This window comes from Anas acuta, chromosome 4, assembly GCF_963932015.1.
Source record: "Anas acuta chromosome 4, bAnaAcu1.1, whole genome shotgun sequence".
NCBI classification, from domain to species: Eukaryota; Metazoa; Chordata; class Aves; order Anseriformes; family Anatidae; genus Anas; species Anas acuta.
The window spans coordinates 25,000,152-25,014,009 of record NC_088982.1 but is presented as its reverse complement, the minus strand read 5'-3'; the positions used below and the strand labels follow the sequence as shown (position 1 = coordinate 25,014,009).

The 13,858-nt window shown below is 38.6% G+C and overlaps 2 protein-coding genes across 8 annotated transcripts in view; one reads left to right on the top strand and one right to left on the bottom strand.

Moving 5' to 3' along the window:
* Positions 1-7,212, top strand: part of ATP8A1 (ATPase phospholipid transporting 8A1) — a 109,227-nt gene extending 102,015 nt beyond the window's left edge. For all 7 annotated transcript variants that reach the window (XM_068680233.1, XM_068680232.1, XM_068680235.1 and 4 more), the window contains 2 exons: positions 1,879-1,970; positions 2,620-7,212. In XM_068680233.1, the coding sequence (XP_068536334.1) occupies positions 1,879-1,970; positions 2,620-2,717 (190 nt within the window). In that variant the 3' untranslated portion in view covers positions 2,718-7,212. The remainder of the gene's footprint in view (positions 1-1,878; positions 1,971-2,619) is intronic.
* A 3,916-nt stretch (positions 7,213-11,128) lies between these two features.
* SHISA3 (shisa family member 3) lies at positions 11,129-13,470 on the bottom strand. Its single transcript, XM_068680239.1, has 2 exons — positions 13,097-13,470; positions 11,129-12,540 (listed from the first exon to the last, which is right to left on the bottom strand). Exons 1-2 carry the CDS (start codon positions 13,392-13,394, stop codon positions 12,089-12,091), a joined length of 750 nt encoding a protein of 249 aa, XP_068536340.1. The 5' UTR covers positions 13,395-13,470; the 3' UTR covers positions 11,129-12,088.
* Positions 13,471-13,858: the final 388 nt, after the last annotated feature.

Sequence of the window (13,858 nt, the reverse complement as noted above, 5' to 3'; positions counted from 1 at the left end):
TTTTTTAGTAATCTAGTCACTTTAGTAGTTGTAGCAGTGAACTAAAAACCTACACTACTTAGTGGAGCAGTGAAGAGGAAAACATTACTTTAAAAAAAAAAAAAAAAAAGCTTATGAAAACATGGAGAGTAAGATGTATCTCAATACTCTGACCTCTCCATTCTTGGGACTTTGGCTCAGCAGATGCTGACTGCTTTCCTGCAATTGGTACCTAATTCCTTTTTACAAGTCCCATTCTATTCAAAACATGGCCAAAGAAACAGTTTACCACACACATCCTCTTACCCTGTAGATTTTACAGTTAGCCTTCCTCTATTCTTGTGGGGATGTAAGTTTATTTCCCTCTTCCAACATAGAAGAGCCAGGCTCTGACCTTCTGGCATATTCTTTAAACATCAGATTGGAGGGAAACAGAAAGGGGAAACAGACCACCAGTCTCTCCAGTTTAAGCCAATGGTTCAATTTTATCTAGAAAAATTAAGTGTTCAATGAACGAAAAACAAGCATTTCTAATATAATGGTTTGAATGCTACTCTAGGAAGGGAAGGAATCAAGTTCCATTCCTACCATTTAGTCTGGCAGGTAGTTAGGGAAGATCGTCTATTTAGCTAATTGGCGGTAATATTAAAGGATTAATTTGACTGGTCATAACTCACTGAAGTTAGGCATGTGAAATCCATTATACATGCCACGTCCTTACACAAAGACAACTTGGATAATCTAGCAGAACTCACAAAATCAAATCACTATACACTCAGAATGAATAAGTAAATTAAATCAGTTTTAGACCAGTTTACATAGGGAGTGACTGGATTTTCCAGCATTGGAAATGGTTAAATGACAGGTTTGTGTTTTTCTGAAACACAAGCTCTAATTCACATTGAATATCAAATTTAGAGCAAGAAATTAAAGTGCTTTTGTTGTTGTGTTGTTTTGTTGGTTTTTTTTTGTATTGTTGTTTGTTGTTTTTTTTAATATAGTCCCTATGCATCTTCCATACATTACCAAAATTGTGAACTTTCTTTGCTATGGCTAGTCCATCTGTTACTTCTTTAGTAATGTAGAATCCTATTTGAAAGAACTTTAAATGTAAGAGAGATGAACTGCAATGAAACCTGACACATTCACTACAGTTCACAGGATTCAGCTGTCCCTTGAGCCTCAGTTGGTCTAAAACCAGTGTAATACTTCTTGTGTTTTCTATGTAGGCTGAAATGGAAATCCTTTTGGATCATATCAGAGCATAATAAACACATAAAATAGCAGAGTTGGTAGAGTCGGTACTGCTCTAGAAAGGAGATGGGCTGAAGTGACCCACTTCCAGTGGTAATAGTAGCCCATTATTTAGGTATGACCTCCAGAAAAACAAACTCCAGAGTTTAATGGAAACTATACCTTGTTAAATAACTTTTCATGGAAAATATTAAATGTTTTGATATGAAATATGTTTCTGTACACAGAGCTGATAGCAACAGGTGTGACTTTCCCTCCATCTTCCTTTCCTATCACACTCTGGGGTACTGTTTCAGTAGAAGCTAAGAGCCCAATGCCTTCCCTTTACACCACATGTTTCCAAAGGAGTCACGCTCAAATATTTACAATATTATTCACTTATTTGTTTTGTCAGTGCACGACAGTACTTCTGACAGATGTTTTGCATTTACTTTAACAAATAAAAACAATACAAGGGATCTGGACATCCTATTCTGCCCCTTGCACAAGCTTTTAATCATCCATTTAGTAATTAATTCAGGCACAGGTAAAAATAATTTTTAAAAGATCATTTCTCTTTTAATAACTAATTCTTGTTTAACGGACTCAAAGGTAAAGGAATACTGTAATTAGTAATTTTTTCACATGTATCTGCTTTCTTTCTAGCTTAACTGAAAGAGCCCAACTACTGAAGAATGTTTTTAAGAAGAACCATGTGAACTTGTATCGCTCTGATTCTCTGCAGCAAAATTTGCTTCGTAAGTGTTCACTTACAAAGAAAAAGTAGTATATTTTAATAGTATGGAGGTAAAACACTACCTTTCACTGCATTTGTGTATAGTAAAGATTCAGTATCCTAATATTTGTCACAGTGGCTTTCAGTACATCTTTCTGGAATGCACCTTTTAAAATTTCTCTTTTTATTTTGTATCACAGCTTTGGATAGGACTTTTTTAATATCTTAGCATTATCTTTCACAAATGATATAAGTCAATAATTTTTGTTAAATTTTATAGTTTTTTTCAGTTAATTTTTCAAACTTTAAGCATCTTTAAGTTGTTTTAATTCAGTCTGCCTTGAAAAAAAGGAAGATGTGTTTGGAGTGTAAGTATTAGATACTGTGTTTGTGAAAGTGACATTGTGTGTGATCATGTTCGTATTTGAATGTAAACCCAGATAGACTATGTTCTTTGCCTGTGGTTAGGATTCTATTAATTCCTAAGATACTTTGCTATTTTACAATTGCAAAATTATGTAAGAAAGAGTGTAGGTTTTCTACCTACTGAAAACTAAAAAGAGACTTACTCATCTATATTGAACTTTGTTAAGTTCCTTTCGTTAAAGCTTCAAAATATTGAAGATTATGTGAAATCCAATTAAAACTTTTATTTTGGTTTGTATCTGCAGATGGCTACGCTTTCTCTCAAGATGAAAATGGAATAGTTTCCCAGTCCGAAGTAATAAGAGCATATGATACCACAAAACAAAGGCCTGAGGAATGGTGAAGGAACACAGCTCAAGATTTAGGCCTCATAAGTTACTTTTGTGAGACAGACTACTAGATCTTTGCTGGGAGCTACAACCATGGCCCAGTTATCAGAGATTTTAAGATCTATGATGATCTTATTCCATAAAGTTTGGATTTGTGTATTCAGTAGACATAAGCACTGTGCAACTATACTGTAACACACCATCTCTAAATTTTTTAACAAGTATTTGCTTAGCCTTTGTAAGCAGATTGGAATTTACCTTGTATCTTGCCAGCTTGCTTATTTTACAATGAAGTTGAATCAATACTGGTCATATACTTGGAAGGTAATGGTCAGATTGCTAAACATGCTTTACATTGACAGACCATTATAATCTGTGGAGGTTTTCAAGTGGTGATACATTTAAATACAGTTGATAACAAGCCTTTGATTTCAACAAGTGCTGAAAAAATATATCTTAATGGTGTTCACTCACCTTCTTTACGAAAGATTTTGAGTCAAGATGTTTATAGATATTTGTGTCAAACTAGCCTACAAACGTTTGCCAAAGAAGTTCCATAAATGTTTTCTGTTGTCAGAAATAATTTGAAAGGAAACGAACTCCAGTCCTGATTTCAGAACTGCATGCCTTGAGTCTCTGTACTCAAGAAGAAAGATTTACTGTGCAGTGAGTCTAATTTGTGTGGCCTTGATGGCATTTGCTTTCAAAACTGCAAGTATTGCACCCTTGGCCTTATAGAATCTTTTCCCTTATTTTCATTCAATAGTGCATATGTTGAAAATGGATACCACCTTGTAAAATTGAGTGCACGTTATTTTTGTTCAAATTTTAAAGAATTGCTCTGCCTTACTTCCCTTCGTCAAACTTGAATTATTTTTGCAATGCTTAATTTGATAATTGTATCTGCTTATACTGTAAGTTAAAAAGAAAGTTTGTTTTAATTTACTTTTTAAGTTTAATTACATTTTCAACATTTTTATACTAAAGTAATGCTTACATTGAAACAGAGCAAACCATGCCCTTCAGTAGTGTGATATGTACTGTTTTATTTGCACTGAAGTCACTTCCTATAAAGATGTGAATTACATTGCAGCAGCCTCTTTGGGACTTAATGGTCAAGCAGAATACCTATATACTCACCTTTAATTAAAAAGAGAAGGATAGTGACTGCAGAAAAAAATACTTATGTTTTTTTATTTAAAAAGGGGGGGGGGGGTAAATTAAAAGTCTATTACTAGGAAAATGGTGATGATAATGTTCTTAAGTAGTAAAAGTTGGTATTTCTCAGCTTACCACCCAATGACCAGGTTTCAAATAAGAGAAAGCTACGTTTTAATTTAAGAAGTTAGTTAAATCTTTTAGCTTTTTAGTCCATGTTCAATTCTGATTTTAAAAGCCACCTAATTGCATCCAGAATACATTATTCTGTAGTAACAGATGTTTTTATTTTTAATTAAATTTCAGTGTATTATGTGGAAATGACAGTTTTTTCGTTGAATGGAGATCAGCTAGATGGAAAAGCAGAACAATGACATCCTTAGTGATCTGCTAGATTAAGAGTTTCCTCTTTGCTCTCCAACTCATCCAGTTTCAACTTAAAAGTAACAGGTCATACATTCACATCTTTTTTAAACCTTCCTTGATCAGTCTTACTAATTTTTATAAAACCATTTACTAAAGGTGATTTTAGCTCTTTGCCTTTCCACAAACTAAACACTTGACATGTAATTTTAGTGCACCGTCCAACTTTCTTGTGCTCCATTCTTGGAGAAACTTACAAATATACATGAAAACCCCAACAAAAGACACTATATGAAAGTACATATTTAGGAAGGCGTATCAATGGGAAGGCAGTCTGCATTTCATATGCATGTTATGCAATGTCTTCCTCTCGCTTTCCCGGAGTGATCTCTAAACAGAAGAGAAAACAGAAGACATAGGGACAAAGGGGACGTATCCCACTAGAAACAGTACTGCCAGTCAGTCATGCAGACAAGAACTGCCTTCAGAAAAGCCATTTCAGGCATAGATAAATAGATGGATCAATATGGGAGGGGCAAATCACTTGACCTAAGGCAAGAAAAAATTTGGGGGCATGGCCCTTTCCTAAAATGGGGTTCCCTATTTTCTGTCATCGAAGGGACAATGACCAACTTCAAAACATTTCTGAAATTAACCATGACACTGTTGTTCTTTTGTAATCCTTCAGTGTACTTAACTCATAAAATGGTCCAATCCATACATACTCTTTCTGGCTATTTTTTATATTATTTTTCTGTTCTAAATGATTTATTTACTGATTTTACAAAAATTACATGAGGACTAGAAATCCATTGTAATGTATTGTGTTAAAATTACAGGAACGCACATTATTTAAAAAAAAAAAAGCATCTCCCAGTTGTAAAAGTTTGTTGAAAATGACGCTATATATATTAAAAATGAAAACAGTTCTAATTTAGATGGTGATTATTTTTTTAAGGTAGTGTAAATTTATCACAATGTTTCATCCTTACGTCTTTATAGAACTGAAAGTAGTATTTCACAAAGTACATTTTTCATTTATTTTTTTTTCCCCTTGTCTCTATACTTTTTCCACAAGCCATATGTTATTTATTGTCTGGTGATTAGTGATAGGAAGATACCGCTTCATGGAAATAGTAAAAAGACAATGTGGCAATTCTAACCGTGTTTTTTGATTTTGTAAACAACTTAATTTTTTTATTTTTGTAAGCAACTTAATTTTAAAATATAAGATCATCCTAGCTATGTGTGCACATTTTTAAAATCAGTTCAGGTATACAATATGCACTTTATTTTCTTGTTAAGTACACAGTAATATAATCTATTATCATCTGGTTCATACATCATATCTTTGTTAAAGTAAGGGGATTGTGCAGATGTTTATTGAAAGAAAAAACAGTTTAGGCAAAAATACTTATAAGAATGCATTTGTTCTTATTGTTTAAAAATTCAAATTTGTATTAAATACAGAATTCACATGGAATTTTCCATCTGTTTCATGTGCACTGTGTAATTACAAGTTAGTATTAAAAATTAAACATCAAAAAGTTGAAGCAGTGCCACTTAGAAATCAGATATCTTCTATAAATACTGTTGCTTAATTATTTTTAAATATATATATATATGTGTGTGTATGAGTGATTCAAAAGAGTAACAGGAAACAATTTTAACAAACCTATTGATAATTTGTATTTGGAAAATTTTCTTGCCAATTCCTAATTTTACACTTATTTTTGCAAGGCAGTTTCAACAGATTTATACTTGAACATCATTCTATTTGTATAAAATAAATAAAGTATTTTGAAACACTGAGAGATAGCTGAAGATTCCTATATGTCAACATACATCCATAAAATTCCCTATGTTACAAGGATGCGTATAAAGTGTCTTAGGACATTTTCATTATGTTTAACTCCATCTTGAATGATTAGTAACTTGGAGTATGTGTTAAATTTAAGGAGAGATGTTGTTTCCCTTTTTTCTTCCATGTTGCGTAAAAGCACTTGTAGTTCTGATGAATTTATCATTCTGTCTGCATGAGGTGATATTTTTCAGTGTTCGGAGGCAATGCATGGTTGTTGCTCTTCCTGTTTTTTAATGCCTTTGTTAAAAGTCTCCTCATAATATAGCCAGAAGCTAGCGCTCTGTAAGCAAATGAGTTTTTGTCAATTCAACTTTCTTGGTACTGGATGTTTTCATTGGTAGCAAAACTCAACAAATGAGTTTCTCCTTCCCCCCTCTGCCCTCGCTCCCCCAGTTTGTTCGCTGTTAACCAATAGATCTTCATTAAACAAAGGAATATTTTAGCATTCCAAACCTGGTTCCTGCTTATGCAAACCGTTACTCACATAGGCTTCAATTGGACTGTTTGTAAGTATAAGGACTGCTCAGCTGAGTAACGATGTGCAAAGCCGGGCACTTTGGAGGGCTGGGACTTTTGGAAGGTTGCTTAAATAAAAGCATTTCCGTATATTGAGTGATTTGTAACTGCAAAGCTGCAACCAGAATAATTTTTTTTTAATCATATTTTATGGTGTTTCTTTATTGTAGAATAGAAGCCATAAATGCACTAATGTTGTTTTTCTACTTCAACTTAATTTTTCATTAAGATTTTCAGTGTTTGATATGTATGAACCGCTGCAGAAAGCAGTCACTATGTACAAGCAAAATTTGCATTCAAGGTAAAGTGAGGTTTTACAGCCCCACTAAGCCATTACTGCTGAAACTGTTGTGGAACTTATGAAGCTGCATGAATGAAGACTTTTTGAGTCGGTGTTTATGGTAGTTTCTCAGGTTTAGTTTTAACTGGATGTTAAATGCACTGTGTTTTATAAATAGTTATTCTCTTTTAGTAACACATTCAGTTCTATGCAGTGTTACATGTCACTTGGCATTTGGTGAATGTGCATGTTTTGAACTGCAAATTTTAAATGTTTTGTCTTTTAATTGTAAAAAAAAAAATGAATAAACTTTGCCATTAAATGAAAACTGGTAGCTGAAGTGATTGGTTGCAAATGCTAGGGATTGCTTTCAAAGAAGAAAACACATATGCCATTATTCTTGTTTTTAATTTTTCTAAAATAGGACATTTCAGAAATAGCATTATGTATCAGAGACTACTTATGTTACTTTGGTAAGCCAAAAAGTAAAATAGAAAAATGTTTTGATTTTTTTATAGTTATTTTCAAATGTCTTGTTCAGTTCTCGTGAAGTCCAGAGAGGCGTTAAAGCAAACAAGCAAAAAAGGAGTATGGGAGCCTGCAATTTAGTGATTTGCAGCAGAGCCCTAAGATACTTCTGGTGGTGATGCTGTATTTTGAAAGAGAATTATGCAGTACAAAAGTGGTAGAGTGGGAATAAGGGAACGTCATCTCATTTTTCAGATGACAGTGATGGACACTGTATCCCATGGCTACAATAGTAGCAGATACTTCTTTTCCCTAACAGTGCCTACCCACTCAATAAATACCAATATAGCCAACCCTAAATTGTGTTTTGGTTGTAGATAGATGACTGATTCTTTTTATACACTAGGCAATTAATTTCTTGTAGATTTTGTGTTCCGAGGCTCAATAAAGGATGCATCTTTTAAGCTGTTTCATGATGCCAGTCTTAAATGCTGGAGCTGGCTTAAGGAGATTCCACCTCACGGTATGTCAACTTCTCTACTATGCTGACAGTCATAAAGCCATTAAAATTAATCAGGTTATAATCCTTATAATGATACAGCTATCCTTTCAAATCCCTACTCTCTTTTCTTATGGAAAATGTTAGTTGTAAGCAAAATCATTTCACCAACCTGACTTGCACTACAGTCCCCTGAATTCACAAGTTGGAGAGAATGAAAAGAGAAAGGCATTTCTTTCTAGCTCCATGAGTGAAGACAGCGTATTGTGGAATTGCAGCCTCAATGTAATTGCAAATCAAAAACTTTGTATGAACGTTGCAGCCCGCTCAAAAGTGTGTCTGTTCTGCGTCATTCTGTTTAGCCTGCACAACACATCACAATACACGGCAAAACAGTGCCAAGGATTGATTCCGTATCTTTACTGTCAAGCTTTAATAGCAGCAATGAAATCATTTTTAAATTGTCATATCATCTTATTAAATTCCTGGGGGACTAGTGTTACAAACAGTCTGTTAGTTTACCTAGCCATTTTTGCTATACTGCTTACCTAGCTTCAGATAAATCCTTCAGAAATTCCTGCCAGCACACGTCATGTTTTCCTTGGCACCAAAGGGTTTTGATACATTTTGGAGATATGTGGTTAAGAAACCCTTAGTATAGGAAAACAAAATGAAGGGCTGATCTAATTCATGTCACTATTCATTATTCTTTGCCCATAGAAGGTGTGGTTTTTATACATGCAATTACCAGCTAATCGCAATCAAAGCACTTTGTGCATAATGTGTGTGAATGACAATAATCAGTTTCCTGAGTGTGATTCTTCTTTCATTTTGATATATCTTAGATTGCTGTCACTCTAGTAGAATATGAAATAGCTCCACGATTACAAATGAAATAATTAAACCTGCTCTGTTTAAAAAAAAAAAAAAGGCATAGCAGTTCAGCGAGTACTGTATAAATGTTCTTTCCAGTTCAAGCATATATGAACCCTTCAAACTGTTTCATTAGTCATTAAAATTGTGTATCAGAATGTCATCTGTGTTCTGTCTGAAAGTTTTTTAAAAATGTTTATTTTTTTCTGTAAATCATAGGAGCATCCATGCCATAAGGTCCTTTTTATTAGGAAAGAAGTTCAGACTTTAAGCTGGAGCCTAAATCCGTGCTGGAAACGATGAGCCTGGGCAACGACCATTTCAGTCTTGGGTCTGTATTCTTGCCAATTCCTTTCCTGTCCCTTCAGCTATAAGTCACTGTCACTAGCTCCATTAACAGTAATTTACAATTCTTCAAGGCCAATCTATTTGCACAGCACAATCCCCACCTCACCTGGCATACAGGTGATCCAGTACAGCTATTTCAACTTCAGCTGATCGCTCCCACAGTCTCAACCCCCTGTCTACAAGATTTGTTGCACTCTGGCCACCAATCTGTAAAGTCCTTAGCACTCCATAAACTTTTAAGTCTGGTTTGGAGGAATTATTCCTGTGTGTCAAGTTTTTCAAGCGTTTTTATGAGGTCAAAGACATTATGCGGCATGAGAGGAGGAAGGGAGGTAAGTAGCTCAGACAGGTCTTTGCTGCTAGGTTGAATTCCACAACACACAGCAAACTTTACAGCCTTTACTTGGGCTGAATAATCCCTAAAATTTGTAAGACTGAATTCAAGTGCAGCAAAAATCATTCCCTATGTTAATACATTAAGAAATTTGACTTTTTTAGAGCCTGCTGCAACTATTATGAAACCTTGCATCTTTAGTGTACGCTAATAAACTGTAGTAGTCAATGACTGTCAAACTCATCATTTCTCAGTGTGTACAGTGCATCTTTGAGGAAAACACTGAATTTCAGCTATCCATTACCCATGTCAATGGTACTGATGACAAATTAGTGCTTAAAGGGAAATAAAATTGTTCCTTCCTAGCCAAAATCGATCAAGTTTATGCTTCCAGCTGTAGTGTCTGTTTTGCCTTGAAAAATATTTCCACTAAGGATTTATTATACATTTGTAAACTATACTTTAATTAGCATAGTTTAATATCTATTTCTGCTGTGTATGTGAATGACCAGTATATCACGCAGGATGATTCCAAACAACAGAGATGACACCTACTGCAATATTGGATTCCAGGGGTAAGTTTTCCAGAAAGGTATTTCTTGAACAGACTCATAGTACTTCAAATGCACAGTGGAACCAGAACAGATCCCTACAAAACATCTAAAAAGATGGGCAAAACTTTACCTGCTCCCTTTCTTGAAGATTGCTTCTAAAAAGAATGGCAAGCACTTTTCAAGTAGTTTGTCAAGTATCTGACAGCTACTTACAGATTATTATGTTGTTGTTGTTATATGTCATAAAACATATACACTATTGTGTATTGTTGTTTTAGTTTACAATTAGCAGTTACAATAAACAAGTCAAAACCTATTACTTAAAGCATCATTATATGGAAATTAAGTTGTCTTTTCCTTAGCATCTCCAGCAATAATGTCTATTGGATTGTAACATTAATTATGCAATAAAAAACACAATCATTTTTTTCAAAATGTTTTTCCATAAATGGTAAGATACAGATTGCTACATATTTGCTACGAAAAAAAGAAATTACTCTTAAGAACTAATTTTTTCTAAAATACAAAGTGAAATACGTCATAATTCAGACTAGAAGTGCTATAATTTTAATACTCATTGATATGCTAATACTTGTAAAATAGGCCAGCTATAACATACTTCAATAAATCCTATACGCAGGGTGTTTGGGGCTCATAAAATAGGAAAATTGATCCTCTGATATCACAGAATCTGCCACACAAAATGACTGCATTTATTCACAACAATAAGTCTAAAGGGAAGCCCTTTAATGACTGCATGTTTTTCTTGTGTATTTTCCATTTGCTTGCTGCATGTGTTTGTTTTAGATGCCTTTTTTCTTCTTCCATTTGGTCTGTTGGCTTATTTGGATGAAGGAATGTAGAAGGGCAAACAAAATTTGTTCCTACGGCAGGATGTTTTAGATTAAAATTCCCAACTAATTAGTGTGGTTTTAACCACATTAAGTTTCAAGTTACATATAAAAAGATATTAATTAATTTATTAGCTAGCTATATAGAGAAATTTACATTATATTAAATCCGCACAGCAGGTGCACAGTTAAAGATGTAAATCATTTACAAAAGCAAAATTTACTGTTTTTAACAGGAAACAATGCAGTATAGTTACACCAGAAAAGTGAAAATTTGCTCATTGAACAGCATCTCCACAAAGACATACAGGTGACACTCGATTCCAACCACAGTTTATTGATACATTTTTTTGATGTGACTACTAAATAATTAGTGTTGTCAATGTCGTAAATCCATTTTAAATTACAAGCCTGTCTTTACATTTTATACATGGCTAATTTTACAAATAGGACTTTAAGATCAGTTTGTCCAGCTTAGATGTGTTGCTGAGCAAGAGGCCAACAATAAATACTTCCTTCTGAAGAAGGCTTCAATACAATGCCAATTTTAGAATTTTATGCTGAGAAGTTATTAGCAATATTATTGAATACATTCTGCCTTTCTCATACATAATTATTCGGCTGCTTGGGATTGGCATGTTTTCAACTAGCCTAATTCATACTATTTTTATCTTAGTTAAAGTTAACTAATACAAATATGCAGTGTAAGTTCAGGTATATTATCTGTATTTAAAAAATCCCACGCGCTTCCGTATCTATAGTAAAATACCTCCTCTTACTTTCATTGCTCGTGGAAGTGGAAGCAGTCAGCTGTTTCAGGATCCACAAACTCTTCGGTTTAGTACATGTTACTTCTCTGTTACTTCTCAGCCTGACTGCTGCTTTATAGCACTATTCTGATTATTGGGTCCGTGGAATACAGCCAGTTTGTTAACTAGGTTAATATCATTTAGGGTTAAAGCATCATTTATAGTTCCATGAAATGAGTAACTTTATCCCGATTTTTTTTTCCATGTCTCTGAATATATTCTGCACGCATTAGACTGAACTATCAGAGCAGTCGAACTAAGGCTGGAACATTTTATAATTCATTTGTCACTGCGATCCAAGCTCAGGAAAGTACCGAAGGTTGGGTTTCTGAAATCTTGCACTTTTCAAGGGCAACTCACCCATGGGAATGGTTTTAACTGCTGGCATCGCAGAGCACGTCAGCATATGACACCCATGGCAGCAGTCCTTGCGCTCCCTAGGGCTGCGTTACCCCGTGGCAACTCCTTTCAGCTCTGGCCGAAATCAGAGCAGCTCTTCCCAGCTAGGGCAGGCTCTGGCTGCAGCGGGTACCCAAAGTATGGTGGCGACACCAGAAATCCCGGCGGCTGGTTCAGGTGGGTGGTGTGGGCTGGCTGGAAGCAGCCAGATGTGTAAGGCGGTGGTGGCGATGCCACGAGGCAGCCCGGCTCTGCCCGGGCGAAGGAGAACCTGCGAACCGACCCGCTGGCCGAACTGGAACTGGTGGCTGTGCTCGACTGCCTCGACGGCGTCCTGAAGCTGGTTGAGGCCAGGATCATGGGAAGCGTCTCGGTCTGGTAGCTCCGGAGAGAGAAGCGTATTGGCTGTGAAGGCTGCTTAGGTCTTAAACAGGTGCAGCAATAAACTGCCACCAGAGAGCCCACGATAATGAAGGCGATAAATATTGATCCGACTATGAGGAACGGCACGTAGATGGGCTCTGGGAGAAGAAAGAAGAGGAAAAGCCATGTGTGTTAGCCTGTGGAAATAACCATGCTCTTACTTGGAAATAAGAGCTTATGGAGCCCCACATCATTGGCTCAGTCCCGCTAGACACCGAGCCTCGCAGAGCTCCTGACCACTCTCATTAGAACTAAATTAAAGTCTATACCCTAGGGCCACGAGTCAGAAGTTCTCTCTGTTGACGGTGTTAGCAGTTACCGACAGTAGACTCCGTTTGCCACACGGCTATTAAGGTTTCACAGACTCCCACCCCTCTCCCACCCCCTCAGACCCCAAAATTGGGGCTGGCGGTGTAGCTGCCTGTGCTAACCAGGCTCGGGTGCCCCTGGTGCTGTTACACGCCGTGAGGTGGCCACAGGCGTGGTCCCACGCTGGACCCGTCGAGGCACAGCCTCGGGCACCCGGAGGGGGCCGCTCCCGGAGCCCCCCCGGCCCCACCGCACCTGGAGCCTCCGGACCGGGCCGGGCCGGGCCAGGTTGCCCCGGGGGGTCCATCCCCTGTCCGCCCCGAGCCCCTCGGTGCGGGCACTCACGGGCGGTGACTCCCGGGTCCGGGGTCTGCCGGTCGTTGGTGCAGCCGCCCTGCTCCAGGCGCGCCTCGGCGGCGGCGCAGCAGTAGCGCAGCGCGCAGGAGCCGCAGCAGATGGTGGCGGCCGCCGTGTCGAAGCCCTCGGGGCACTGGAAACCCTCGTGGTAGCCGCCCTGCCCGTCCACCCAGCCGTGGCAGTACTCCCCGCCGCCGGGCTGCCCGCCGCCGCCGCCGCCCAGCAGCCCCAGCAGGAGGCAGCGCAGCGGCAGCAGCACCAGCAGCCGCCGCCGCCGCCCCGCCATCGCCCCACCGCCGCCGCCGCCGCCGCCGGGGCAGGCAGGGGGCGGCCCCGGGTGCGGAGCCGAGCCCCGGCCGGGAAGGGGGGCAGCCCCCCTCCGTGCCGACCCCGCCGCCGCCCCGCGGGCGGAGCCGCCCCCCGAGCTGCCCCAGCCCCGCACTCACCTGCCGCCCGCCGCCCGCAGCCCGGCTTTCCCCTCTGCTGCCCCCGCCCCGGGTGCTGCCGTCGGGCCCGGGCCGCTCCGTGCCCCCCCCCCCTCCCCGAGCAGCTCCGGGGCTGCGGGGCCGGGCGGCGGCGGCGGCGAGCCCCGACGGGGCGGCCGCGGGGGCTGGCCCCACGCTGCGCCCCCCGCAGCGCCCAAACGCGGGGCCGGCCGCACCAGGAGCGCGTTAAACATCGCTGAAAGCTCGTTTGGAAAGAAAATTCACAAGCCAAAGATATTATTTATTGCTAGGACTCTCCGCTTTT

Bases quoted from the DNA above. Each gene is read 5' to 3' on its own strand.
- SHISA3 (XM_068680239.1), bottom strand. From the start codon at position 13,394: ATGGCGGGGCGGCGGCGGCGGCTGCTGGTGCTGCTGCCGCTGCGCTGC. The intron at 12,541-13,096 runs GTGAGTGCCCGC...TTCTTCTCCCAG, and splicing joins GGACCCGGGAGTCACCGCCC to AGCCCATCTACGTGCCGTTC.